This window comes from Gorilla gorilla, chromosome X (assembly GCF_029281585.2).
Source record: "Gorilla gorilla gorilla isolate KB3781 chromosome X, NHGRI_mGorGor1-v2.1_pri, whole genome shotgun sequence".
In the NCBI taxonomy this organism is placed as follows: domain Eukaryota; kingdom Metazoa; phylum Chordata; class Mammalia; order Primates; family Hominidae; genus Gorilla; species Gorilla gorilla.
Window position 1 is genome coordinate 60,945,448 of NC_073247.2, and position 26,294 is coordinate 60,971,741.

At 43.2% G+C, this 26,294-nt stretch overlaps 1 protein-coding gene across 1 annotated transcript in view; it reads right to left on the bottom strand.

The window, feature by feature from the left end:
* The window catches only part of SHROOM4 (shroom family member 4), a 227,935-nt gene extending 205,365 nt beyond the window's left edge, over positions 1-22,570 (bottom strand). The window contains exon 1 of the mRNA XM_019019817.3: positions 22,247-22,570. Coding sequence (XP_018875362.1) covers positions 22,247-22,363 — 117 coding nt within the window. The 5' untranslated portion in view covers positions 22,364-22,570. The remainder of the gene's footprint in view (positions 1-22,246) is intronic.
* Between the last annotated feature and the right edge of the window lie 3,724 nt (positions 22,571-26,294).

Sequence of the window (26,294 nt, forward strand, 5' to 3'; positions counted from 1 at the left end):
GCTTCTGCACAACTAATGAATCTTTTAACACAGTGAAAAGGTAGGCTGGGCATGGTGGCTCACGCCTGTAATTCCAGCACTTTGGGAGGCCGAGGCTGGTGGATCACCCGAGGTCAGGAGTTCGAGACCAGTCTGGCCAACATGGTGAAACCCCATCTCTACTAAAAATACAAAAAAAGAAAATTAGCCAAGTGTGGTGGTGAACACCTGTAATCCCAGCTATTTGGGAGGCTGAGGCAGGAGAATCGCTTGAACCCGGGCAGCAGAGGTTACAGTGAGCTGAGATCATGCCACTGCACTCCAGTCTGGGTGACAAAGCAAGACTCTCTCTCAGGAAAAAAAAAAAAAAAAGAAAAGAAAGAAAAGGCAGCCTATGGAATGGAAGAAAATATTTGCAAAGCATTTATCTGATAAAGGGTTAATATCCAAAACATACAAGGAACTTATACAACTCAACAGCATAATAACAAAATCCAGTTAAAAATGGGCAAAGGACTTGAGTAAACATTTCTCCAAATAAGACACATAAACAGCCAACAGGACCATGAAAAGATGCTCAACATCACTAACCATTAAGGAAATGCAAGTCAAAACCACAATGAGATATCACCTGACACCTGTTAGGATGGCCATTTTTTTTGAGAAAAGATAAGTGTTGGATATGGAGAAACTGGAACACTTGTACACCGTGGGTAGGAATGTAAAATGGTGCCACTGCTATGGAAAACAGTATGGAGGTTCCTCAAAAAATTAATACTAGAACTACATACTAGATCCAGCATTCCCATTTCTGGGTATTCATCTAAAAGAAATCAGGATCTTGAAAACATATTTAAAACCCCATGTTCATTGGAGCATTGTTTATAATACCCAAGATGTAGAATCAACCTAAATGTCCATGGATGAAAGAATAAAGAAAATGTGGCATAAGAAACAATGAAATATCATTCCAGAGGAAATCTTTCAATATGCAACAACATAGATAAGTCTGGAGGACATTATGCTAAATGAAATAAGCCGGTCACAGAAGGACAAATATTGCATAATTTTGCTTACATGACGTACCTAAAATAGCCAAACTCAGAAGCAGAGAGTAGAATGTTGGTTGCCAGGAGCCAGGGGGAGAGGGAAATGGGGAGTTGCTATTCAAGGGGTATAAAGTTTCAGTAATACAAGATGAAGATGTTCTACAAATCTGCTGTACAACATTGTGCCTATGGTTAACAGTGTGGTATTGTGAACTTAAAATCCTGTTAAAATTGTAGCTCTCATGTTAAATGTTCTCACTACAATAAAAAGTAAGTTAGATGAATATAAAATTTTAACAAGACATATGAATATACTTTCTGACATCGAAAATACAAAAGTAAAGACTGGAGAAAAAAATCAGTATCATTACTTTTTAGTCAAATTTTATCTAGTAGGCACAACCCATTTTGGAAGAGGAGACTATCTAATGACTCCCAGACCCTTCTAATCCTGAAGATTTTAGTAAAAACAATAAAGGGTCATGAATGCTGCACACTAATGTATATTGCAGTAACTAGTATCACCCTTCTGGAGAACAGATTTCAGGTGATATCTGAAAGAAAAGAAAAAAGAGGGGTTACTAACTTTGGCTTTGTTGAATGATGAAATTAAAGCAGGGCTACCTGGCCTTAAGTCTTTCAATAGTTAAAAACTAATCTTGGGGCTTTTTAATTCATTTAAGAAGTCATAACCATTATAGAAGAAAGTAGAAGGAAAAAAAAAGATGTGTGGTTCCCATATGGTTCAGTAATAATCACAACCAGTCTATGACTTCCTTAAAGAGTCTGATGAAATATGTGAAGGGAGAAAAAAAGGGGCCCTGTGAAAGTTGTATGGGTTGGAGTGGGGGTTGATGAAGATATTATGGGGCCAGAGAGAGAAATCAAGAGCACATTTTGTACTTTACAAAACCAAGTTAGACACCCTGAGGTAGGTGGCTTATACTTATGTAAAATACCAGCCAGTGCATCAACATAAATTTGTAAAGTAACCACTAATGATTTATAGTCAATGCTTAGTGAACTAGAACACTGCAACTGGAGCTATTTAACTTTTTTTAACTTCTGAAATATAATTAAATTGGTACACATTGAATTAACAGTACTGTGATCCTTCAGAGAATGATGTGTTACCCGCTGAATTAGCCTGTCTGGGTAGTAAATCATGTTGTTGTCTAACATGCTAGATGAGCATATCTCACTCGATCAGAGAGCTTGGCAAATTTTAGACAGAACTCATTTACAAAATACACATGGGAAACTACAATCACTATGAAATTAAAAGAAATAGAAAGAAGAGAAGGAGGAGGTTGGGGGAGGGATGTTCTGTAGGATGCAGCATTTTAAAGAGACTTTCTTAGCACAGAAGACAAGGAAGCTTTGCACTCAAAAAACTGTCCCTCCAACTACCCAACCACCCTCTATCATTCTCTCTCTGACACACACACAAACACACACATACACACACACACACACACACACACTAAAATTCACAGTCTCTAGATTCACAATCTCTAGATTGTGTGGTGAGGTATCTACCTACCTACCTACCTACCTATTTATCTACCTAGCATAGTAATACATGTTAAGGACAAGGAAGAGAGGAGATCAGAAGTTATAAATATTAAGGAAGTCAGATCACAGATAAGGGATGTAATGAAATTTCTTTTTAATATTGTTCCTCATTTGGCTCCCAGTATATGTATGTACGAATATGTATATAAATGTGTATATATATATATATATGTGTATGTGTCTATAAATATATATAAATATAGGTGTGTGCATATATATATATCTCATATATGATATATGTTGGATAACAACATCTTTATATATATCATATATATCATATATATATATCATATATATGATATATATATATATAAAACCATGGATAACAACACTTGTTTTCTGGCCCTGACAGTACCTGGGAACAAATGTACAAAACTATTGGGCAATAAACAGAAATGAATTAATAGCCTAAGAAAGAAAGAATTTAGAGCCAGATTTAGAAAGAGGAGATTCATACAAACTCAAAAAGAAGAAATCTCAAGTCTTTCAGAAGTTCCTAAAGCCTAGCTCTACTTGTTAAATGCTCTATGGAACAGATTTGGGGTTAAAAGCCTAATCCAGCAGTTTATGTCTGTGGGCTCTGCCCTCAAGGAGCATATCCCATGAAGTATATAAAACAAGCATGCCCAGCTCATTAGAAAGAACATGATGAGCACCAGATGGAAGATGGGGTAGAATGGGACCAGAAGGAAGGGTAATTTCTGATGGGCTTCAAGGAACAGGTAAGATTTAGTCAGGTAGCTGGGACTAGAAATGCATTTTAAGAAACCATGATAAGTCACTGGGCATATTCAGAAAATTATTGTCACATTTGAGGCTGACTGTGTATGGCAGTGATTATGGGTATGTGCTCTGGAGATAGCCTTTCTGGGTTAAAATCCTAGCTCTACCATTTACTAACTGTGAGACTCTGGGTAAACCATTTGGATTTCCATATGCCTCATTTTCTTTCTCTATAAAATGGGGAAGAATAATAGAAACATATATAGTTGCCATGTGGATTAAATAATACATGTAAAATCACTTAGAACAGTGGCATCCAATAAGTGCTGAATAAATATTAGCTATTTTTTAAAATGTGGATGAAGTGCAAAGGAAGTATCCATGATTTCAGCCTACAGGGGAAGATAGGAGCCATATTTCTGGAGAACTTCGGATGCCAGACCTGAGGGGTTTGAACTTAAATCAAGATGAAGCAAGTTTTTAATAATAGAGTATCATAAAGGCAGATCAGTTGGTGTCAGTTTGTGGTAGGAGATATAGAACAACTCTTGCTATCTGACAATACAAAGGGCTGGCTTATGAGATAATGTTCTCCATCAATGGAAGCATTCAAAAGAACAGTCTGACCAACCAAATTCAAGGGTGTTATTAATGGCACTCAGGCAGCAGGTTAGTGTTGGTCAGCTTGGATGGCCTGCCTCTAAGATTCCTTTCAACTGTAAGTTAATTTAGGATAAAGACTCTAGGACCAATACGGAAGAAAGATTTTTTCAAGGCACTGCTGGGAGCATGGAGCCATAGCAACAATTCAAGTGAAGGAGAACAGTACAGAGAGTGGAAATGGTGGGAGGTGGGGAGACACTAGGAAGATTTCTGGTCTAGAATGTCGGAGGTGGAAGGAATGGTAGTGCTAGGATTTTAACCCACCTCTGAGACGAACCAGTCAGTCCAGCTTCCTCATTGTATAGAAAGGGAAACCAAAATTCTTGGATAGAAGAAGTGTCTTATAAGATAAATTTAACAGGAGTGATCTTAGAAGCAGGGAAGCCAGCCAGGAATCCAGAAACCAGACATAAAGTAATAAGAGCTTGGAAGAGGGTAGGAGTAGCAGGAATTGAAAAGAAGGGGGTGGATATGAGGGCTATTGTAAAGGAAGCAAGACTGACAGAATGTGGGATATGGGATGAGTAAGCAATGACTCCATGATTTTAATGCTAGCTGAGTGGGGAAGCCAAGGAAAGAGCCCATTTTACAAGGGGAAGATAAGTTCCATTTTAGACATACTGGGGTATGAGGTAAAAAAAAAAATATTCCAGTGAATACTATCAGACAGTGGAAAAGATTAAGACTAGAGATTCAGGAGTTATGAGATCTCATCGTTGCTTTCTTGAGGAAAAGAGGAGAGGGGGAAAGGATGGGGGGAGGGAGAATAGGGAAAGAAGAAACAGAGAAAAGAGTGTGGGGGGAGGGACTGAGTGCTGAGCCTTGAGGAATATCCACAGGATAGAGATAAGAGAGGCAGTCGATTTACAGAGGAGAATGGAGAAACAGCAAGAGAAGATGCAGAAACAGGAGAGTTCAGTATTACAGGAGCTATACTGGCAGCAGAGTTTGGAGAAGGTCGAGTCTGAATGGTTTGCAAACAATACCAATGACTAGCAATACTAAGGACTGTTTAAATAATTAAATACAATGTGGCTGTTAAAAAATAGAGACAACCTTCTGTATGCTTGATAGGGAAAGATCTCTAGGATATGTAAGTGAAAAAAGCGAAGTGCAAAAGATTGTTTTAGTATGCTACCTTTTGTATAAAAGGCAAAATAAAGAATCTATATTGACATTTGCTTGTGTATGTATAGAGAGGCTCTGAAGAGACACACAGAAATATCTAAGCACAGTGGGAGGTAGTGGTGAAACTGGACAGATGAGAGACAAGGATGACTGGGAAACTATTCTCCGCCTTTTCATACTAACTAGCTTTTAAACCACATAACTACATTACTTATTCAACAAATTATTGAAAAACAATAATTGTATAGAGAAAACAAGGATGATGAAAACAGTGAGAAGGCCAGTATATTTGGCCCTCAGGAAGACCTCATTGGAAGCCAGATTGGAGAGGATTCAGGAAGATAGGCAGTGAGGAAACAGAGACACTGAGCATGCACGTATATGAGCATATACAACATGCCTACATATAATGTATCTTTGGAAGGGTGTCTTTGGAAGAGTACACAAGGAATTGGTAACAGAGATTGCGACCGGGAAGGGAAATTAGGTGGTTTAGGGACATGAATGAAGAAAGATGTACCCATTTATATAGTTTTAAAAATTTTGTTCCATGAACGTTTATCATCTATCCCCAAAATAAACATTCAAATAAATAAATTGTGCTAGAAGAGAAGGAAGGAGGGGAGAGGGAGAGAGGGAGGCCACCCCTCACTTAAAAAAAATTTATTGACAGAGAGGGCAGTAAGAAGGGTAGGTTTGTAGGGGCCGAGAGGGTCAAGTCTGGTTTTTTGTTTATTGCTTACTCCCCTTCTAGTTTGGGAGGCAACCAGAGCATGGGAAAGAACAGGCACTCTAAAATCAGATAAACTGGATTTTGAATACCAGCCCTGCCAGTTACTGGTCCAATGAATTCTGGAAAGTTACTTCCCTCTTAGCCTCAAGTTCTGCATCTTGGAATAGGGACACTACTAAGTACTTCTTCGTGCATTATATTATTTCATCCTCGGAGTCTAATCTGTGTTTTTTAACAAGCTTCCCAGCAAAGTTGTAAACTGACTGATCTGTGAAACCCACCTTTTTCCAATGCTATGAAACACAGAATATAGTCATCATAGTTAACAGTGGTATTAAAAAGACAATATGAAACACAGAAAGGGGCTTTGGGGCTGAAGTAAAATTTTAAGGTATAGTAGGACAAGCATAGGATTTGGGGTCAGGTAGAGTTGGGTTCAAATCACAGCTCTACCACTTACTGGCTTGGTTACTTGGAGAACATTACTTTGCCCCTCTGAACCTCATTATTTTCATCTGTAAAATAGGAATACTACTGCTTAATTTACAGTAAGTAGAGATGAGAAGATTAGAGAGTATGCATACAAAATTCCCAGAACAAAATATGCATCTAATTAATGGTAACTCTGACGATCACCAGCCCGGAGTTAGGGTTCCCAAGCACATAAAAACAGCAATGCCAATTTTCTACTGTGCATTTCCATTCCCTTGACCCTCCGAACCAGGCCTGAAAACATAAAAGCACACGAGCTATCCCTTTGATTTTTCAAGCACCTATGAGGTCACCCAAAGAATTCCCTCCTGCCCTTTGAACCTTTAACTCATTCTCAAATGATTTACCGGCTGCCTGGCCTCCAAATGACCATGCTAGCAGCCATGTCCTTCCTATCTGAGGCTCTGTCCCTTTGATAACAACAGTGCCTCTGATGGGGTTTACCATTCCCACACTCTACGAGCCTGCTTCTAAGACAAAATTTTCAATCTTCGAAGGACTTAATACAAACAACAGTAAGGAGGAAGCTAACATTCTCTGCTTCTCTCACCAATGCCTGTAAAGGCTGGATCATCTCCTCTCTAAGGCTTTCTCAGTTTGTTTGTACTCCTTTCATACTTATTGTGATTGTGCTAAGGCCCTTTCGAGGCCTGTTCCTAAAGTCATTCCAGTGGGTGAACTCTCCAACAGTATCCTGGACAGGAACAAACTAAGAGAAGCCCTGTAGTGTGTCTTTTAAACTGTCACAGTACTACTACTGTGAATTTCAACCTGTTCCCTTTAGTGCCCTTACATAACCTAATTGACTGCCACAGAGACAGTTAACCACCAATGAGATTAGACCCCATTTGGAAGGAAGACAGAGTGAGTTCCCTTTGGCCCTTCTCAGCATTCTCAGCTTTGAGTAAAATAGGGAGAATAGCAATATCATGGTCAAATAATAAGGACACTTAAGACACTGGGTATAAATACCAGACAGTGACTCACATCCAAGGCCAGTCAGACGCAACACGTTAGAGCTTGCTTAAGAAAAAGTGAAAACACATACATACACATTCACACATACACACACAGAGTGTGTTCACCCAAAGCTACTGCCTCTCAGCTAAAGCAGTGAAACACTTGAGTTTCACTGAAGACACACACTACACCCACCTTAAACACATAGCAACAAGTGGGATGGCTGTTGTTTTAAGAGTCTCACAGCAACGCGTCCCAACACCATAGGAAATGCTGCAATCATCAGCCAGCCGGCCTCTCCCACATGCAAACCTCGGAACACAGCTTACACACAGGAACTCCAGCAGCAGCATGAAATTCAACTGTTATAAACCAAACTTCAGGCAGCCTGGGGACAAGCAGGTAGCCAACCCCATCTTCCACTGCTCCTTCTCATCCTGGGTTGCCTCTGGGATCCTTCTCAACTTCTGTCCCCACCATTATTTTCTTCTAAGTGTTCCCTCTGCCTCTAGTTCCCATGTGTGTGTCATTCAAGGCTCACTCCACTTAGGTGGGGTGTCACACAAAGTTTGGGAAACTTGGCCAGTATATCCAGATCATCTAGTCATATTCTCTAATTTAGGCTTGGAAGTGGAAAGGGGAAAGATTACCAATCACGGAGTAAAAAATTTTTGCTTGACTCTTCTTACATATTATCTAAACCAGCAAACCATGATGGAGAGTCTACTCTGTGCTGACTATGGAAAATATATAGAAGATACAGCCATTGTCGTCTAGAAGATCTTGATCCAGCAAATCAAACACAAGACAGCCAAAGTACCCAAAGACGCCTACTGGAAAATCAGAACTCTGGCATTTCAGAGGGGAGTTTCTGATTGCTTCCACCAGGAGCAATCAGAGATGATGCCCTAGAGGCTTAGAGGTAGGGCTTGAAGGTTAGGTCCTATGGAGAGGGCCACAGAAGTGAGAAGTCCTTCCAAGGATGCAGTGTGAAGTCTAGCCACTGGAAAGAACATCATGGTGAGAAAATTGGAGGCTAGAATTTCCCAGGTGGGTTTGGGGAACAGAGAGGTAACCGTTCTGCCTGAAAACCTGGGGCCTGGAAGGATTGCTAAGACTGGAGCCAGATGGAGAATGGTCTGTAATACCAGGCAAAAGTAGTTTGGGCTCTATTCCACAGGCAGCAGGGAACCATTAAATAATTTTAAGGGAGGGAGGAGGGGATGATCAAAGGGAAAGAAACCATTGAGGAGGCCACTACAGTAGTGTAGTTGTTCCAGAATGAGGCTTCTTCCTGCCTGTCCCAGCTCTTGCAAGATCCTCCTTCAAAGCTGCCCTTTCCCATCTGAGCTCACTATCTCAGAGCTCATTACTATGCATCTCTTTTGAGTTGAGAGATATATCAATGATGTTTCTTATTCTGAATGAGGCTCCTAATGTTGTACTGAAGTTGGGTCAAGGGCTTGAAAAAAAACAAAAGCTTCATCTGAATCTCCCAGTTTAGATGAAAGGGAAGTATGATACATTATTTCCATTGCTGCAACAGAATCAGTTGGCTTGATCCCTGGGGTCACTGGTCTCCTCTAAGATGCCAACGTGGTGGGGAAAGGAGGGAAGGGGAGAGGGAGAAGGAGGGAGGGAAGGAAGGAGAGAGAGAGAAAGAGGAGAGAGAGAGAGAGAGAGAGAGAGAACACGTACTGCCAGCATGGGGCAAAACCTGATTGTCAAGTGCTTTTCTGGGGCCTGTTCCAGATCACTGTCACTTATAGACTTAGACTAAAGTTCAGCCTTAAATTAGGGCTCCAAGCTAGGGGATGGGAGATGGAAGGGCCCCACCTGGGTCTTAGCAGTGGGAATTAACTCTCCCTGATCCTTAATTATTTTGGCTTTGATTAGTGGCTAAATGGGGAGAGGGATGTAACCTGAACCCTAATGCAGCTGAGAAGGGCTAAGAGCCAAAACCCTCTTTAAGCAGATACAGTATGTGCAAGGTCTGGGCAGGTTTCAGAACACTGCACTTTTCTTCAGCCAAAGGCACAGGAAAAACACGCAAATTACATCTTGAGCCCCTTACCTCCAGAAAAGGAGAGTATCACCCTCCCACCAGGGCTCACGCAACAGAGGGAAGTTAGCAAGCAGGTGCTTGTAAAAATCAGAGCACTTGGGCAATCTTTTACACAAAAATCTCCCCAGCAGCTACAGATTCAAATCAATTTCAAATATAAATTACAAGCTATTTCATGTTGTTAGAGAGAGGAGCTAGGTAAAGGAACCCATGTGGTCATTAGCCTTTTAGCAAGAAGTGAGTTTAGTCTACAAGAAGGTAGGGAAGGAGTTAATTTAGACCAGGTTCCATGGCATAAGCATCTTTACAACATTCGGATTTTCAGTTCTTCACCATGTAGAAAATCAGGTGATGTTGCACAAAAGTGGCAACGGAAAGGCATTCCAAGAAGGATAAAGGGGGTGTGGGGAGGGCTGGACTGGTCCTAATATTGTCAAGTCTATCTGCACATAAAAGGAATCTTTCCTGGGAATTTCATGTAAGTATAAAGGACACCAGTGCTAGGGTTGGGGGTCAGATAATCACGTCAATTTGCAAAAGTCTCTTAATAATAAAGCAATATTTCCCAACCACATTTGCAACAAATGAAATTGTGAAGTAAATCCCTATTTACCCTTTATTTTAGTGTGGTGAAGACACCACTGTAGGCAATGAAATCATTCTTGAAAGTTTAACAATGCTTTTTAAAAAGTCAAATTTAAGAACCAATACTACTATAGAACATTAACAATGATATTTATGGATTAATAATACTACACTATGGGGAGAGTGTAAAACTGCTAACAACAAGAATGCAACACAGACTTGAAACTGGTGCTTTGAGGTTTGCCTTACCAAGCCACCACATTTTGTTTTTCATATAGAGAAAACAGTCCTTAAGCATCTTGGCAAATTAACTGATGTTTTTTAACAGCCTCAAACCATTTTAACATTCCAGTCTGAAGTTCAGCCTTTTGACAGCTTCTTCTATTTTGCTTGTTTGTTTGTTTGCTATTTGGACTTTCCTATCACTTCAAGTTCTAAGTTATACAAAATGAACTTTAGCCAGTAACACCTCAGTTGACAAAGCATCCCACAGATTGGAGGAGATAGCAAGACAAAGCTATGGCCAGGAAAGCCCATTAAATAACAATGCAGGTCTGTTCTACTATCTTTGGGGCATAAGATTGTCTGGCAATTAACTCGTTTCCACAACAACCAGTAGATTAGTAAATTGTCTGTGTTGATCATTATGTTCCTAAAATAATGCTTTGTTGTTTCAACTGATCAGTGGCTTTAAATAAACATGCTCCCCAACTGCCTAGGGACTTTTTGATTGGCCTACAGACACTTCAGTCTCAGAAGATCCAAAACTGAACTAAACCTGGTTGGTCTTCCCAATTCCCATAATCTCTCAGAGCCTTCTAGATTTTAAATATTAGATTAATCCCTGACTCCTACCTCTTCTTCATTTCTTCAATGGTATGCATTATCACTAACTTCTGGCAACTCACTAATGTATGACAAGTCAGCAAATTGCCAAGATGGGCTGATTCCTTCAAAATGACCTTACCTATCTATTGTTCAGTTCAGGTCTTTCCTCATGGAAGCAATTATGTGACTGGTACTGTGCTAGGTGCTTTATTCTTGAGATCAGATGAGATCGGACAGGTTCAGGGTGGTATGACCATAGACTAGGTGCCTTATTCTTAATACACTGATTATCCAAACAACAAAATGGCTACCTACTTCCAACTTGCATCCATTCTATAGCCCAGTTTTCTGGGGTATCCAGAATACCTGGCTCAAATCCATTCACCTTTATATCCCACTAGTCTGCAAGAAGCAAGAAGATCTCCACTGACTCACTTATGTAGCCATCCACACAAGCAATATGACATTGGGCAAGTCACCTAATCTTTCTTCAATTTCCTCATCTGTAAAATGGAGTTAATAAATTAGCTAACATGGTGAAACCCCATCTCTACTAAAAATACAAAAATTAGCCGGGTGTGGTGGCACACGCCTGTAGTCCCAGCTACTTGGGAGGCTGAGGTAGGAGAATCGCTTGAACCCGGGAGGCGGAGGTTGCAGTGAGCCAAGATCACGCCACTGCACTCCAGCCTGGCAACAGAGCGAGACTCCGTCTCAAAAAATAAAATAAAAGAGCTAATATGTGTTAAGTTAGAAAACTAGTGCCCAGAATATGCACTATAAAGTATTTGTTAGAAAACAAATAAAAGTGACATCTATGGAGCTCTGTGCTGGTTTCATTGGCCATAGGAAGAATAGCTCAGCTCCTAGAACAGGCACTCAATAAAATTTAATGAATGAATTAATAAGTGGATAAATGAACAAACACTACATGCTCTGCCCTTATGCTGTTAGTCAACACACTGTGGAGTGAACAAACTGGTCTCAGTCTTCTGTCGGTGTCTTTAGGACATGCAGTGCTTGTACTAACTGGAATCAACGTCCTTCTTCCTCCCAGGCCTACCTACCTAAATCCTGTATTATCCCTCAAGGCCTAGCTCCAATTCTTCCTTTTTTCACAAAACACCCAGCTACATCAGCCCACAATGAAATCTCTTCCCACTGAATAAATGTTGCTCTTAGATCCTACCCCACAGTTTCAGTACTTAAAGCTTTTTGTTTCCTGGGCTTATAGTAATGCAGCTCTTCAACAAAACTGTCATCTCTTTTGAGAATCCAGGAACCAGGTCTTCTATGGTGGCTAACTCTTGTATTCTCTAGTTTAGGGTTAGGCACTTTACAAAGTGCTCAACAAATCTGTGTTGACTGGTTGGTTGGTTAGTTGATCAGTTGATTGATTGATTGATTGATTGATTGATTGGAGGCCTGAGAGCTCTTAAGATGTTAGCCTTCAAAGTGCTGGCTGTTCAGACATTAGCAGAAATCATGGCTGGTCTTCCAACTTTTTGCAGTAGCAAACATTACACGAAAGCTGCCCTGCCATTTCACATAATTCCCAATGATTAGGTAACTTCATACACTTCAATTTTTAGGCTCAAAATTTTCTTAAGAGAATTCCTGTTTAATAAGGGACACCTGTGGAATGCGCTTGCTTGCTTTCTTAAATCACATATACTGCTAATAATAATATGAAATAAATGATAAAATGAATCTCTCTCCCTACTGGACAACAGCGCAGGTTGTATTACTCTCATTTTGCAAATAGGGCAATTGAGATAGAGAGATGAAAATGACTTCCCAGGGTCACACAAATGAAGAGTGGCAGAGTTGGGACTAAACTTTAGGCTTTCTGAATACCGACCCAGTCCCCTTACCTTGATTTGAGATTTAAAACAAAACAAAGACCTTCCTTTGACCCTGACCTCTGAGGAATAGACACTCATAATATTATCAGTTTCTGCATCAAATTTCATTTCCCTCATTTCCCTCCCTCCGTCCGTCCCCCAACCCCTCATTCTTATCCAGTTCTCTTTTATTTCTCTGTCTTTCACCTGTGTAAACACGCTATTTTAGAAAGAGCATGGGATTTGAAGTTGGACAGAAGTAAATTTGAATGTCAGCTGTCCCACTTACTATATCACTTAGAGTCTTTCACTTAACTTCTCCTGAGTCTCGGTTCTTCATCTGCACAATGGAGACATTAATATCTGGCCTCAAAGAGTTACTGTAAAAGTTAAATGAAAATACATGTAAAACACCTAGAAAATAGCAGTATTTGCTATACAGCGGTCCACTACCTCTCCGATCCCACCATGTCTAGGCTTTGACCACCTTTGGGTTCAAGAGGTTACTGAACTCAATGAGGCACAGCCACACAACTGAAGTATCCAAATCCTTGCCTGGTCTACTTTTGCTTGTTGTCTTGATCCTTCCTGATTGCCAATTTAAGTTAATACAGAGCTCCAAACTCTTGTCAAATCCTCTAAAGAATGTGAGAGTCAAGCCTGATACTTACCCCCTGAAGCTTCAAGATGTCATCACTCACACTCTCAGTCAGAGTAAGATGCCATCCAAAGCTGCCTACCTGTAGAATTTTTCAGGGTGGCTTTTACTTATATCAAACACAAACAAAAAGAAATGGAAAACAGCAAGGCAGCCCAATAAAGACAAGGCTTTAGCTTGTCATCCTCTCATAAGTAAAGATGGGGCTACAGCCATAAGACTCTAACTCCTTTCCAGAATAACTAGTCAAACCAGCTTTACTTCTAGCTCTACCTCATCTCACCTCCAACCCCCTCCCCGAAACGAAAAATCAGTTTCTTATGGACCGTGAAAGGCAGTATAGGAGAACCATTGAAAACTTCCCTGCCAGAGGCTCAGGAAGAAAGAGAGAAGACCATACAGCTAGGAAACTGTTGAGTGGCATTAGGGTGGGGGACAGAAGACACCACAAAGGGGCTGTTCGTAACTGGGCTTAACCCTTGATCCTGTCAAATTAGTCCCACCTCCCGCATTCCTCACAGATGTAACATTAAAAGACTTGAGTGAAAGTTAACAGACCATGTCCTCCCTGAGAACATACCAGGAAACAGCCACTTCTAGAAAGATAGGAAGTAGGAGTGTGGAGAAAAGCAATGCACTCCAAGAGCTGCCTGCTGTCAGTCAGCCTTCACACTTCCACAGCCTAGACCAAGTAAGGGTCCTTAGCAACCCTTCAGTAAAGCAAGAACTTGTCCCATAGAGGGTATGAGAAGAAACAGGAGGGTGTGGAGAGCCAAAGTAACATGCCATGATTATTCAGCAAGTTGATAAAAGAATATAAGAACAGAGATTCCATCACTGAAACAGGATAGAGAGAGATGCAGTGTGAGGAAATTTCCCTCTGATTCTGTTATGATTTGCTGAGTGTTTTCAAACCTATCAACCTCAACTCTGTGAGCTTCTCTCTCCCTCCTCCCTACCCACCACCCCTCCCCGCCACCACTGGAAGCATGGCTGAGCCAAGAGGGACAAAGCTGGTACAGCAGACTAGAAGGGCTCACTGTGACCAAAAAAGAAAAAAAAGTTGGGTTTTGGACAGAGGGCAGGGCAGTCAATGAATGAACAAAGGGGCAATGGCACTTGAATGAGACGGTCCAAAATGTAGGCCTCAAGCAACTGGTGCTCTTGGGTGGGGGATGGGAACTAAAGACTTGACATGAAAGAAGGACAGCCTAGATGCATGGAAAATGTGTCTCTGTTGCTACTAGGCAGTACTTGTGTTGCGATATGGTACAGTCATAGATTCACAGTGAAAGAGGAGGATGTGGATGTGAAGTCAAAGGGGAGAGGTTAGAGCTCACTTTGAAAGATCAAGTCATCTTGACTTTTGCAACTTCAGTGTGTGGCCAGGATGGCTATCTGACCAAGCAAACATGCCAGTGTGATGTGAGGAAGAATGGATCATCCATTGCAACACTAATGCGTAAGACAATTTTTCCACTTGGCCTATTTACACTGGATAGGGCAAAGAGGTATAAGGAGACAAACCTCTACCCCTTCCCAGTCCTTGGAACCCAATCTTTAGCTATAAAAAATAGTAACTTAACTTATTCATTAATGATTTTATTGAATTATGTGTGAAGGGAGTATATCTCAGGGAGCACCAGGAGACAAAATTTTGGCTCCATAGAAGCAGAGTGAAAGTGATCTTGATACCGACATAACCAATATAAAAACGTTACTTGCTGATTACAAGATAACTCTCAGGGAAACCTGGAATTCCGTTTCAGAGGGAAATGTAACCATGCACACACATCTGGTCCCAGCATCAAAGGTATGAACACCTTGGGCACTAATGGTAGCGGAATCCCAAACTCCCCCAGAACTGTGTAACAGAGCTATCTAGAGCACTTTTTGTTCCTAACTTATGAATGCATTGTTTCCCAAGAATATCTTCTATAAATAAGCAGCTTGGAGCTTTGAATTCTGTTTCCTGTAGATAGGACATTATAAATGATGGTTAGGTTGTGTAATTTAATCAATGATACACTATGGATTAAATAGGCTTCTCCAGAACTGTTCTGAATGTAACCATTATAAATAACATTGTGTCAGTGAAGACACGTTTCCTAGACCTCCACACTCTCTTCCTCAGACCCCTTACCCTTCAGTAATAATATAGATTAAGCCCCACTCCAATCCACTCCCTGATCGAGGCTTTAGTAGTAACGAAAGATATTTTTCCAGCTCAGATGACAACTGGTAAATGTGGGGAGATGGGGAGAAAGAGGCTGTGGATGCAAGACCTCCAGCAGGAGTCACTCTTGTGTGTATTCCAGGTACAGACAGAAGAACCCAGAGCTGAAGGATGGCAGCAACAGCAGGGGCTTTTCCAATCAGTGTCAGTGGCGGTATGCAGGGAAATAGATATCTGACAGTGGATAGGGACAGAGACTGCTGTCTCTATATTCCTACATAGGGGCTCTGTGAATTGAAGAGTGTATGGCACATATGGTTAGCATCTTCAATCTTGGAGACAACTATTCTTTCCAGAAGGGGAAAAAATTAAGTTCAAAGAGGTAAAAAGGAAATAAAAAAGATCTGGAATTCTGACTTTGACACTATTCATTAAATGCCATTTCCTTCTTCTATTACACAAATTCCTTCTCTGTAACTTAATAATCTCTTTGTTTAAACATACATGTTCCTTGAAGTCAGGGCTTATATCTTCTCTCTCATCTCCCCTACGATGCATTTACCAAGGCTGGCCAGGGCTAGGGGCAGAGGCAATTCTAAATAAATAGTAGGAGATGAAATGTGTCCCTCCCAAATCTATTATGTGGCTGTCCCAGATGCCTTCATAGAGACCTTAGGCAGGTATGGCTTAATAGCAGCACAGCTACTTCCATTAAAAGATTTTGACACAGGGCCTTGGTATGACATGGCCGCCAGAAAGAGCCAAAGTGATCTTCAGCTGTATTTTTTTAAAGAATGTTCATACTCAACTGTGGTCAGATTCTCTTCAGTTACAGTATTCAGCTGTGGGATCCATAACTTAAGAGGAACATGGACAAGCTGAAGTGCATCATGAGTGGGAGGAGGAAACAGGAGGAGAGGCTGGAATCTACATCCCATAAGGAACAGCTGAAAGAGCTAGGGCTCTGCTAGAAAAGTAAAACAAGATGATATAATATTTGCCTTCAGATATCCCAAGGGCTGTCCCAAGACAGAGGAAGCACCCTTGTTCTGTGTGATGCTATCCAGAGGATACAGCTAGGACCCATGGATGATAGCTAAAAGGAAAACGATTGCAGCTTAACAAAGGAAAAGCTGTCCACAGTCAAAACTTTCCAGCAACGGAATGGATAGGCTTAGAAGGGAATGAGCTCCCCTGTGACTACTGTAGAACAAGCTCAGGGACACTGCACAGGAGGCTCATGAAATGGTTAAGATTAGACTAGGTGACTTCTAAAAGGTTCTCTTCACTCTGAGATTCTTTGATTCTAGGTCTCTACCAAGAACAGAATTACTCTGGGAGCACTGAGTTAAGTCTGCCCCTTGGTGCTTGAGGGGTAGAGGGGAAGGCAGTGAGAGCAGCCCTTCCCATAATCCCTGCTGTTCTTCATTAACTTTTCTCAGATGGGTCAGCATCTTTTTTCCCCTAGTTCTAAAGAAGTCTAACTATAAAAGCCATGATGTTCCCTCCAGATAATCATCCATAACCTCCAATCTCAAGTCTGAGTCTCTCTTTTTTCTTTAAAGAAATTCCTGGGGAGGGGGTTGGGGAAGGCAAGGGGGGAAATCATTTTAATTTTTTTAAGGGACAATGGAGTTGAATTATTTTCTTTGTGTGAAGTTTTGGAGAGGGAAAATCCTCTAATAGGCTTGACCTTTTTTAACTTCAGCAAGCATACATGTGGCTCTCAATGGGGTACCAGGTGTATTATGAAAACCCAGCAGGGCCAAAAGTAGTATCGACTCAAAGCTCAGCCAAGGGTTACCAGCCATACCACCCACCCTTCTTGCTCCACCTCCCTCCAACCTTCTTTGTATCTCTCTGATGGATTTCTAATCCATGCCTCAAAATGCCCTCTACTTTCTGGGATAGGGCAGCAGGTGGGAAACTGAGGTAGTGGACATCTTTGGTGATTCTAGAGGCAGAAATGAGGAGGGGATTCATGTAGGTAACCAGGCTGGACTAAGCTCCAAAGACGCACACCCCACGAAGGTCCCTTTGTGAGTGCCAGGCACTGGTCTGTAACACAGCTCAAAAGATTTCACAGGAACTCTCATTGTTCATATAATACCACCTCTGCACCCAATAAGAATTCAAAATCACAGCCAAATTTACTTCCAGCCACAAGACAAACTCAATCTGAGTTTATCCAGATCCTCTTGAAGTCTCAACTGCCTCTCTGTGTGCTTCTAGAAATAAGGTCAGACTAGGAATGGGATACAGACTAAAACAACTTAATGAGCATGCTCTGCCACTGTCCTAGGCTAAGGATGGCAAACACTATTAGAGTTTGCCTAATTCATTGTCTCATCATCTGTGATAATAGAGATGGGGCAGTTATGCCTAGGCCCCACTCTGCAAATAGAGACTTGGGTCTGGAGAGTGTAAAATTATATAGCAATATCAGAGCACATCAAGTGGATGGGAGTAAAGCTTCTTTCTCCTCCAGGTTACTCCCCTACCCCACTCTGTTTTGTTCCAGGGCAGTAACTAGCCCCACTTGCTTCACTATGCCAGATAGAAACATCTACCATAAATGAGCCAAGAAAAGGGAAAATATGTAGCATGAGCCTACATATCATCAAACACATCTGATTAGAAGAGAATCCCCATTCCATCCAGACAGTACTTCTGAGTCAATGAGGTAGTGTGACATGTTAACCAAAGGAATCAATAATGCCAATGTCATGGGCCCTATTCCTTTATGGGTCATGTATCTTTTACTTGTTACCATGATCTCACTTGAAACACCACAATATAGGGAAACATCATAAACTATCCCTTATTATTTAGGATAATCAATCGTATTTTATTTTTTGGAGGTGGGGTCACACTATGTTGCCCAATCATGGTACACTGCAGCCTGGAACTCCTGGGCTCTAGGGATTCCTCTTACCTAAGCCTCCTGAGTAGCTGGGACTACAGGTGCAAGATACCACATCCAGCAATAGTATTAAAAAAATTTCTCTTTCTTTGCCACTTGACTGTCGGGGGTTACTATACAAGTGTCCATAAATCAGGCAGTTGAATTCCCCATATTCAGGGAAATCATAGGAACCAGCAGGAACTGATGATTTCCCCAACTTGATCATTTCCTGGTCCAAAGGGTCTCCCATGACAACTATGAACTAGACTTTCACACTGCATACCCTCTTCTCCCACTAATCACTACTTTTTCAAATTCCCCCACTCCCCAGATATCTCCACTTGTGCCACAAGATATCTCTGAGCATGTATGCCACACCATCCCTGATGCAAACCGCTTCTGGTTTTGTTTCCACAAAGGAGGTTCTCTGCCATTTTCCACCATGCTTCCTGCACCTTACCTCTGTCTCTCCCTGACCTGAGATCATCACAAGTGATTTGGGGTCATCAAAATAGTCCTTTCCTACTCTGAGCCCAGACTCCATCAGAGTGTACCTAAAACCCAGTCCGTCACCAAGTATGGAATTACAGGCTGGCATGGAAAGGGACACTGCATTAGGAGGCTAATAAGACTAGATACATCCCTGAAAGTTATTGCCCTGTGCTCCTTCACAAACCACAGTACTAACAGAAGAATCAGAAACTCTCTTAGTAGGACTGCCATTGACTCTCAGTATGATAGACATAGGTAAGCCACTGAATACATCAGTCTCGGGTTTTCCATCAGTTTCTCCACAATCTTTCCTGACTGCCTCACAGTGTAGCTGCAAGAGAGTAATGAAATAAAGGATGAGGAAGCACATTGTAAATAGTAACACTGTATGCAAATGAAGCAAAGCTTCATTTTCCTCACTCTGCAGCAACACTTCTGAGAAGAGAGCCAGAGCTAGCATAAAAGATTAGCTATTTGGCCAGGAGTGGTGGCTCACGCCTGTAATCCCAGCACTTTGGGAGGCTGAGGCGGGCAGATTGTTTGAAGGAGTTCGAGACCAGTTTGGGCAACATGGTGAAATACAAAAATACAAAAATACAAAAAATCAGCCAAGCATGGTGGCATGTGCCTGTAGTCCCAGCTACTTGGGAGGCTGAGGTGGGAGGGTTGCTTGAGCCTGGGAGGCACAGGATGCAGTGAGCCGAGCTGGCACCACTGTACTCCAGCCTGAGCAACAGAATGAGACCCTGTCTCAAAAACAAACAAACAAAAACATGGCTACTAGATTGTCATAGTATCATTTAAAGACTACCCACTTGAATGTCATTTTAGATATGGGGATGCCTAGACCCAGGTAGGGCAAGTGATATACCTAGGATTCCAGAACTAGAGAGTGGCAGAAAAAGGATTAGAACCCAAGTTTTTAATCTGCCAACCCAATTATCTTTCTATTCCCTTCCACCCATCCCAACCAGTGTGTACAGACTAAGAAGGCTGTTTTCAAGGAGAAAGCTGTATTGTTCTGAATCATAAAAGGAAATAAAATTAAGGTTAAAAAATGAAGAGGGAATTAATGAAATATGCCAAAACAGTGTCTTGTCAAGAAAAACACAATACAGGCAATCATTGTGCTTAAAATAATACTATGGTCCCTTTATATACCGTTGAAGCCAACCCAGTTATAACTGACTTTTACTGTTAAGAACTAGGCTATTTGGGAGGAATGGGAGAAATAATTTTACCCCTTGCATATCTAAATGCATGTCATAATGAGCCTTCATATAATAGGGGTCAACTGTACATTCAGTGGAAAGGGAATCATTAAAAGGCACCCTGCCTCTCAACACACGAAGCACTTCCCCTACAGCTTGGCCAAGGAAACCCTCATCTACCCTCAAATAATCCCCCAGCCAGACCACAAATTGCTGGCTGCCCCATACTTAGTAACACCCCCTGCCATGCTCTCACTGGCTCACAAAATAATCCGGGACCACAGCAGCAAGCACTCTCTGGGGTGCTTCTCAAGATGGGTCAGCTCTGGGCAGAGCCGAAAAATGACCTCTCCAAGGCAGGTTGTCTAGGCAGACTGTGGAAATTCTGTGGGCGGTGTGAGGAGAAAAAGAAAGCGAGGAACTGCCAGATCATGGAGGGCTGCATATCCCATTGTGACCTTGGTGGAAAGAGTGGGGAGAGGAGGAGCTTGATTAGAAGAAATTCCTGAAGGCCAGGATTCCCCTCACCAAAGGAGTTGAGTGTTTTTGTTAAAAAAAAAAAAAAAAAAAAAAAAAAAAAAGCATATAACTTTCTCCAGAGAACACTGGAGGGAGACTGCCTCAGGAGGGGTTGTGACGGTGGATGACAAACGCATCTCAGGCTGGTTAAAGTACATGACAAGTATGGGGGAAAGGGTGCTGGATGAAGATCTGGGCTAGTTTGGGGAGGCTAATGATCAGAGGGGTCCCTGCCAGCCCCTCAAAATGTTGCCTCAGCATACCTCAGACTCCTCAATCTGATTGGTACACCCATGGCAACACTCCAGGGTTGCTAAGAGTGTGGGCCCCAAGGCCTGAAGGATCCCATACACTGGAAGTCAACCACAGGCTCCAATGCAAGGCGAATGCCGCACAGGTTATTGTGGGTGTGTGTTGCGGTGGACGTTTGCTGAACCCTCTGCTGAGATGTGACCAATGTTGAACCCCACCCCCCCGCAAAAAAAAAGTGATATTTGTTCCCTGCTGAAAAGACACATCTTTCTATCTCCAGCCTGAACCCACATCTACAACTTCAACTGCCATTTAAGCGGGTTGGAAGCGGGAGGGCTTTTCGGATTTGAGGATTTAAGAGAAACAACAAAAAAGTGGAATAAAGTTCGTAAAGTCCGTTCACTTGGCAATCTGGCACCTCAAGGTGAGTTGTCCCACAAGTCACTCTTCCTGGTAACAGCTCCAGCTGCCCCTACCCCTCGCCCTCACCCCTACGGGGGAGGCTCGCTTTGGGGGTTCTGGAGCACTCAGGAGAGCTCCTCTCTCCTGTCCTCAGCTGCAGCTTGGCTTCCAGCAGATCACAGACTCCTAAAACAAACAAACCCTGGCGGCGGCGGCGGCGGCGGCGGCGGCGGCGGCGGCGGCGGCGGCGGCGGCGGCGGCGGCGGCGGCGGCGGCGGCGGCGGCGGCAGCAGCAGCAGCAGCAGCAACAGCAGCAGCTCCAGCACAGCTGCGCTCCATGGCGCAAGTTTCCTCCACACTTCTCAACGTGCAGGAAATCTCGCCGGCGCTGGGGCAGGACTCTGGAGGGAGGGAGAGGCCGAGCCGAACCGGCGGCAACAACGCCCCAAGAGCTGAATGGATGTGTGCGCGTCCGGCCGTGGGAAGTGAGGCTGGCAAAAGCCACCAATGCCTCATCTCCGTTCCCACACCAGCCCCTAGCCCTGCAACCTGCCTGGGAGGGACGGCCTGCCGGTCGATAGAGGGGACAACGCTGCCAAGAGAGCTGCCAAGCCGCGATGACTGTCCCTTCAGTCCTTCACTGTCCCGCAGGGACGCAGAGGCCTCCAAGGAGAAATCCCCAACGGCCTCCACTTCCTTCAGCCCAAACTGAGGGAAGTAGCCGCCCCGACGTGGGGCAGCAAGGGCTGCCCCAGCGCCCTCGCGAGTGTGTCTGCGCGCAAGGTTCTAGCCGGGGGCCAGTTGTGCTCCCAGCTCGTGTTCCAGCCACCCTTAGGGGATGTCTGCACCTGGACTGGTGGCAAGACCCCTCCGTGCCGCTCAGAGGGTCTTTCGCTCCCAGCCCTAAGTTTCAAAGTTGGCCTGAGGGCCCCGTCCAGCGGCAGCCTTCGCACCCGCTTGTCCATTCAAAGTTAGGCGCCGTTAGGACATCAGCCGCCAGTTCTTACCTTAGACACTGTGAGCGGCTCGCAGTGTTCCAGACCCCCCTTAAGGGTGAAGCCCCAGGGTGCCCCCCCTTGCAGCTGCACAGGGACGTACTGGAAGGACCCAGGCCGGTTCTCCATCCTCGGCTGGGCTCAGGCGCCGCCGGGCTCCTTTTCCGAGGGGGCTACGTTGCCTCCGCCCCCAGCAGCTCCGCCACCATCGCCCTCCAGCTCTACGCCACCCCGCACCGCCCTGCTCCGCCTACTCTCCCGGCTGGAGACGCTCAGGCAGCGAGCGAGCGCAAGGAGGAAATGACACGGAGCTGGAGAAAGGGGGAGAGAGGGGGGAAAAGGAGAAGGGAAAAAAAGAAAAGAAAAGAAAGAAGGAGAGGCGGAGGGATAGCGCGTAATGGACAAGAAAACGGAGCAATGGGGAGGGGCAGTCACTGGGACCTCGCCTATAGGATCGCTGGGGAGTGGGAGCGAGGCGAGGCCTCACATCAATTGTTACATTGTTTCATTCAAGCAGGGCCCCTCTTTGGTCCTCCTCTTTACTGCCGGGTTCCCCGCCCCTCCAGCCAGCCCAGGCGAGGGGAGGTGAAAGTCGTTAGTGTGGACGGCCCGCGTGGCTGAGTGGGCTGAAACGCTGGTTTCCTGATTAGCGCGTTCATGTTTCTCTGACTGCCTTTTTCTTCTGAAGGTCCCGAGAACGGAGACCTGGGAGGGTTAAAAGGCTGCTAATTTGTGGACCTTGCCTAGAGGGGTGGAAAGCAAAGCCAGCAGGCCAGCGGACATAGTGAGGCTGTGTGTGTAGGCTGCTCTGTGTGTACGCGCTAGGTGTGTGGGGTCATTATGAAACATTGCCCCAGAGCATAGTTTAAATAAAGAAGCACTTTGAGGATGCCCCCTGCTCGGGCTCCCCCGCACCCTGGCTCAGTGTTGGTGTCTATGGCTAGCACTGTGCTTGTGTATGTTCCAGTCATCTGGAGTTCCTGGCACGGCCTTGCACTTGCCCCACCGAGATGAGCAAGCCAGCAATCAGCAAACTTTATGACTAGTAGTATTGTCTCTAAACAAACCTACAGGAAAGAGCATCCATTGATAAGCTGGCCAATTAATAATGTTGTGCCTTTGGGAAGAATCAGCTTTTAGACTGGGTCCAGAACATCTCTGCACATCTGTTCAAGCTTGACCTTGTAGTTTCTGAGCTGGGCTTTTATAATAGACCAAACAGCCACAATAATAGTCCTGAAAAGCGAATTTGTTACTGAATCTTGTGCTGATTTCTCTGCCTTCACTTGGACAGGTTATCTTCTCTCTTTGAGGTGTTTTCTCTGGAGCCACATGCGGGCAGTGAATTTTTAAAGGGCCTCGCACTAGCGGAGAAAGTGTTGACAACTCAGTTGTGACTCAACAGGATGTTCCCACTCTGTCTCGCCTGTTCAGTCTCTTCCCCTGTTCTTGTGCAGCTTCTTCTTCATGGCCAACAAACACACTGCGGCCCCTTCCTTCACAGCCAGCTTTCTGCGGTCAAGGTTTCCACTCTCTACTTCTACTTCCTCACCTGTCACTGCCTCTTCAACGCACAGCAGCCTGCGGTGTGCTGCAGCAGGCCACTGAAATGTCTCTCAAAGTCACCCCCCTCCATCAATCCTTTTTTCTCAGCACCCCCCTGGACTGTCTGCATATATGATGCTGCCCTGACTTTTCTTTAATAAAATGGCAATTTAGGTGTTTATAGCCTGCCTTTTTAAAGTCCTTAGAGATGATGCACATGGGAAACCATCCTCGATCTTTTAGGCCTACAAAGACCGTCTTGATCATGTTTATTGTTTTATATTTTCCTTATTTGAAAGCAGAAAATTTGATAAAATGGCAACTCAACTTGTTGATTCTTACTTGTGTTAACCTATGTTATAACATTCATTTGCCGTGCCCCACCTTGAAACTCAGCATTTTTTTTCTTTTTCGGATAATATTTCTATGATTGTAACTTGGTAGAATCCAGCGTGTTTCAGTCCCAGCATATCTGTAAAGTTCAGTTCACAGGATATATAGTCATCACTCAAGGACTATTAGAATTATGTGTCTAGACTAGAGGAAAGACGTTTGGAAGCAGTAGACACACATCTGAGCCCTGGCCTTGTCACTAACTAGATGGGTGACCTTGGGCAAATCACTGAGCTAACTCTTTTCAGTCTCCTGTTCTTCCTCTGTAAACTTTAGCTAATAAGCCCTGACTTTCCTACCTCCCAGGACTGTTGAGAGACTAAGATGAAATAATACATATGAAAACACTTTGGTAAGGAAAAAGTAAAAATCCTCTCACAACCTTATTATGAAAGCAAGCACTGAGCTAGTCTTTAACTAACCTATTTTCATTCCAAGCCTTACTCTACAATGATGTCTTGTTGCACTCTTCAGTTTATCCTTTTCATCATTACAGCAGAACATAAATTACCTAGCCCCTTGTACAAACAGTGCATAAGTAGTAGATATTCTGAACATAAGGTGGCTAGATTATTTTGCTTCTTTATTGATAAAAATCAGTGCTGCTAGCAGGCATCTCACTCTTCTTTGGAAGTATACAGTAGTGGTAGCATGACTGCATAGTGGAACGGGTACAGGGTAGAACTTGAGATGCCTAGATTCTAAGCTAGTTCTGCCATTAATTCACTGTGGATGTTAAGCATGTCACCCCCACTCTCTGTAAGTTGAAGGGGTTGAGCGACTTGATTTCTTAAGTTCCTCTACAGTTTACAAATTCTGTGACTACTTCCTGGCAAGTGCCTGAACGTAGTATATGTGCAAACAAAGTCTTGATAGAGTTGAACCAAGTAAAAAGAAAGCAATGGAGAACATTCGAGGGGTATATTACTCTGTGTGTGTGTGTGTGTGTGTGTATGTAAATGTGCATGCACACGCTGGAGCTATCAGACAGATGATAAATTCATTCTAAAGTATGTTAAATTGCCTGTGGGGAAAAGGTGGAAAGTCCACTACGCAGGTAGAAATAGGAAACTGCATATCAAGGAAGGGGTGGTGATTGATAATACACACTTGGATGATAACTGAAGCCATCATTTGCAGTATATAATCTCACTCAGAGAAATTAGAATCTCACCCAGAAAGTAGAATCCTGGATTATGCTAATATTTAAAATATGCTAATATTCAAAAGTCAGGAAGGATAACAAAAGACCCACAAGGGAGTAGACACAGGAGGTGGGCAAAAGGCCAACCAGGGAGAGATAAATTAAAACCAGGCTAGGTACTTCCACCTCATTAAACATTCCTCTCAGGAGTCTTGTATTCATTCAAAAGCTATTGAGAAGTTTACATTTTTGGAAGAAGGAAGACTGAAATAGCAGTCCTTCTCAGCTTTTTTTTAAAAACTTCCTTAGCTGAACCTTTTTTCTAAACTCAAATTTGAATACAATTTTCCTCATCGCAGTGCCTGTAGCTTTTTTGTTTTTGTTATCAATTTTAAAAATTTTATTTTTCCCTCCCCTGTGGGATCTAATCTAACTCCTTTTTGAATGAGGAACCTTTTGAGATTCTAGAGAAACCTATGCACTCTCTCCCCCTGAAAGCTACACATGTTCACACAATGCTATATATAGTTTGGGCTGAGATTATAGACCCTAGCTTCAGAATCCTTGCTCTAGGCTGGGTATGGTGACTCACGCCTGTAATCCCAGCACTTTGGGAGGCCTAGGCGGGTGGATGAGGTCAGGAGTTGGAGACCAGCTGGCCAACATGGTGAAAATCCTTCTCCACTAAAAAAAACCCACAAAAATTAGCCGGGCGTGGTGGCACGCGCCTGTACTTCCAGCTACTTGGGGAGGCTGAGGCAGGAGAATCACTTGAACCCGGGAGGTGGAGGTTGCAGTGAGCTGAGATTGTGCCACTGCACTCCAGCCTGGGCAACAGAGTGATACTCTATCTCAAAAACAAAAACAAAAATATCCTTGCTCTAGAAAAAGACAAGATGTGTTCTTTTTGTGTGTGTGGTGAAAGCAAAAAAACAAACAAAAAAAACACAAACGAAACAAAAAAACACACATATCATG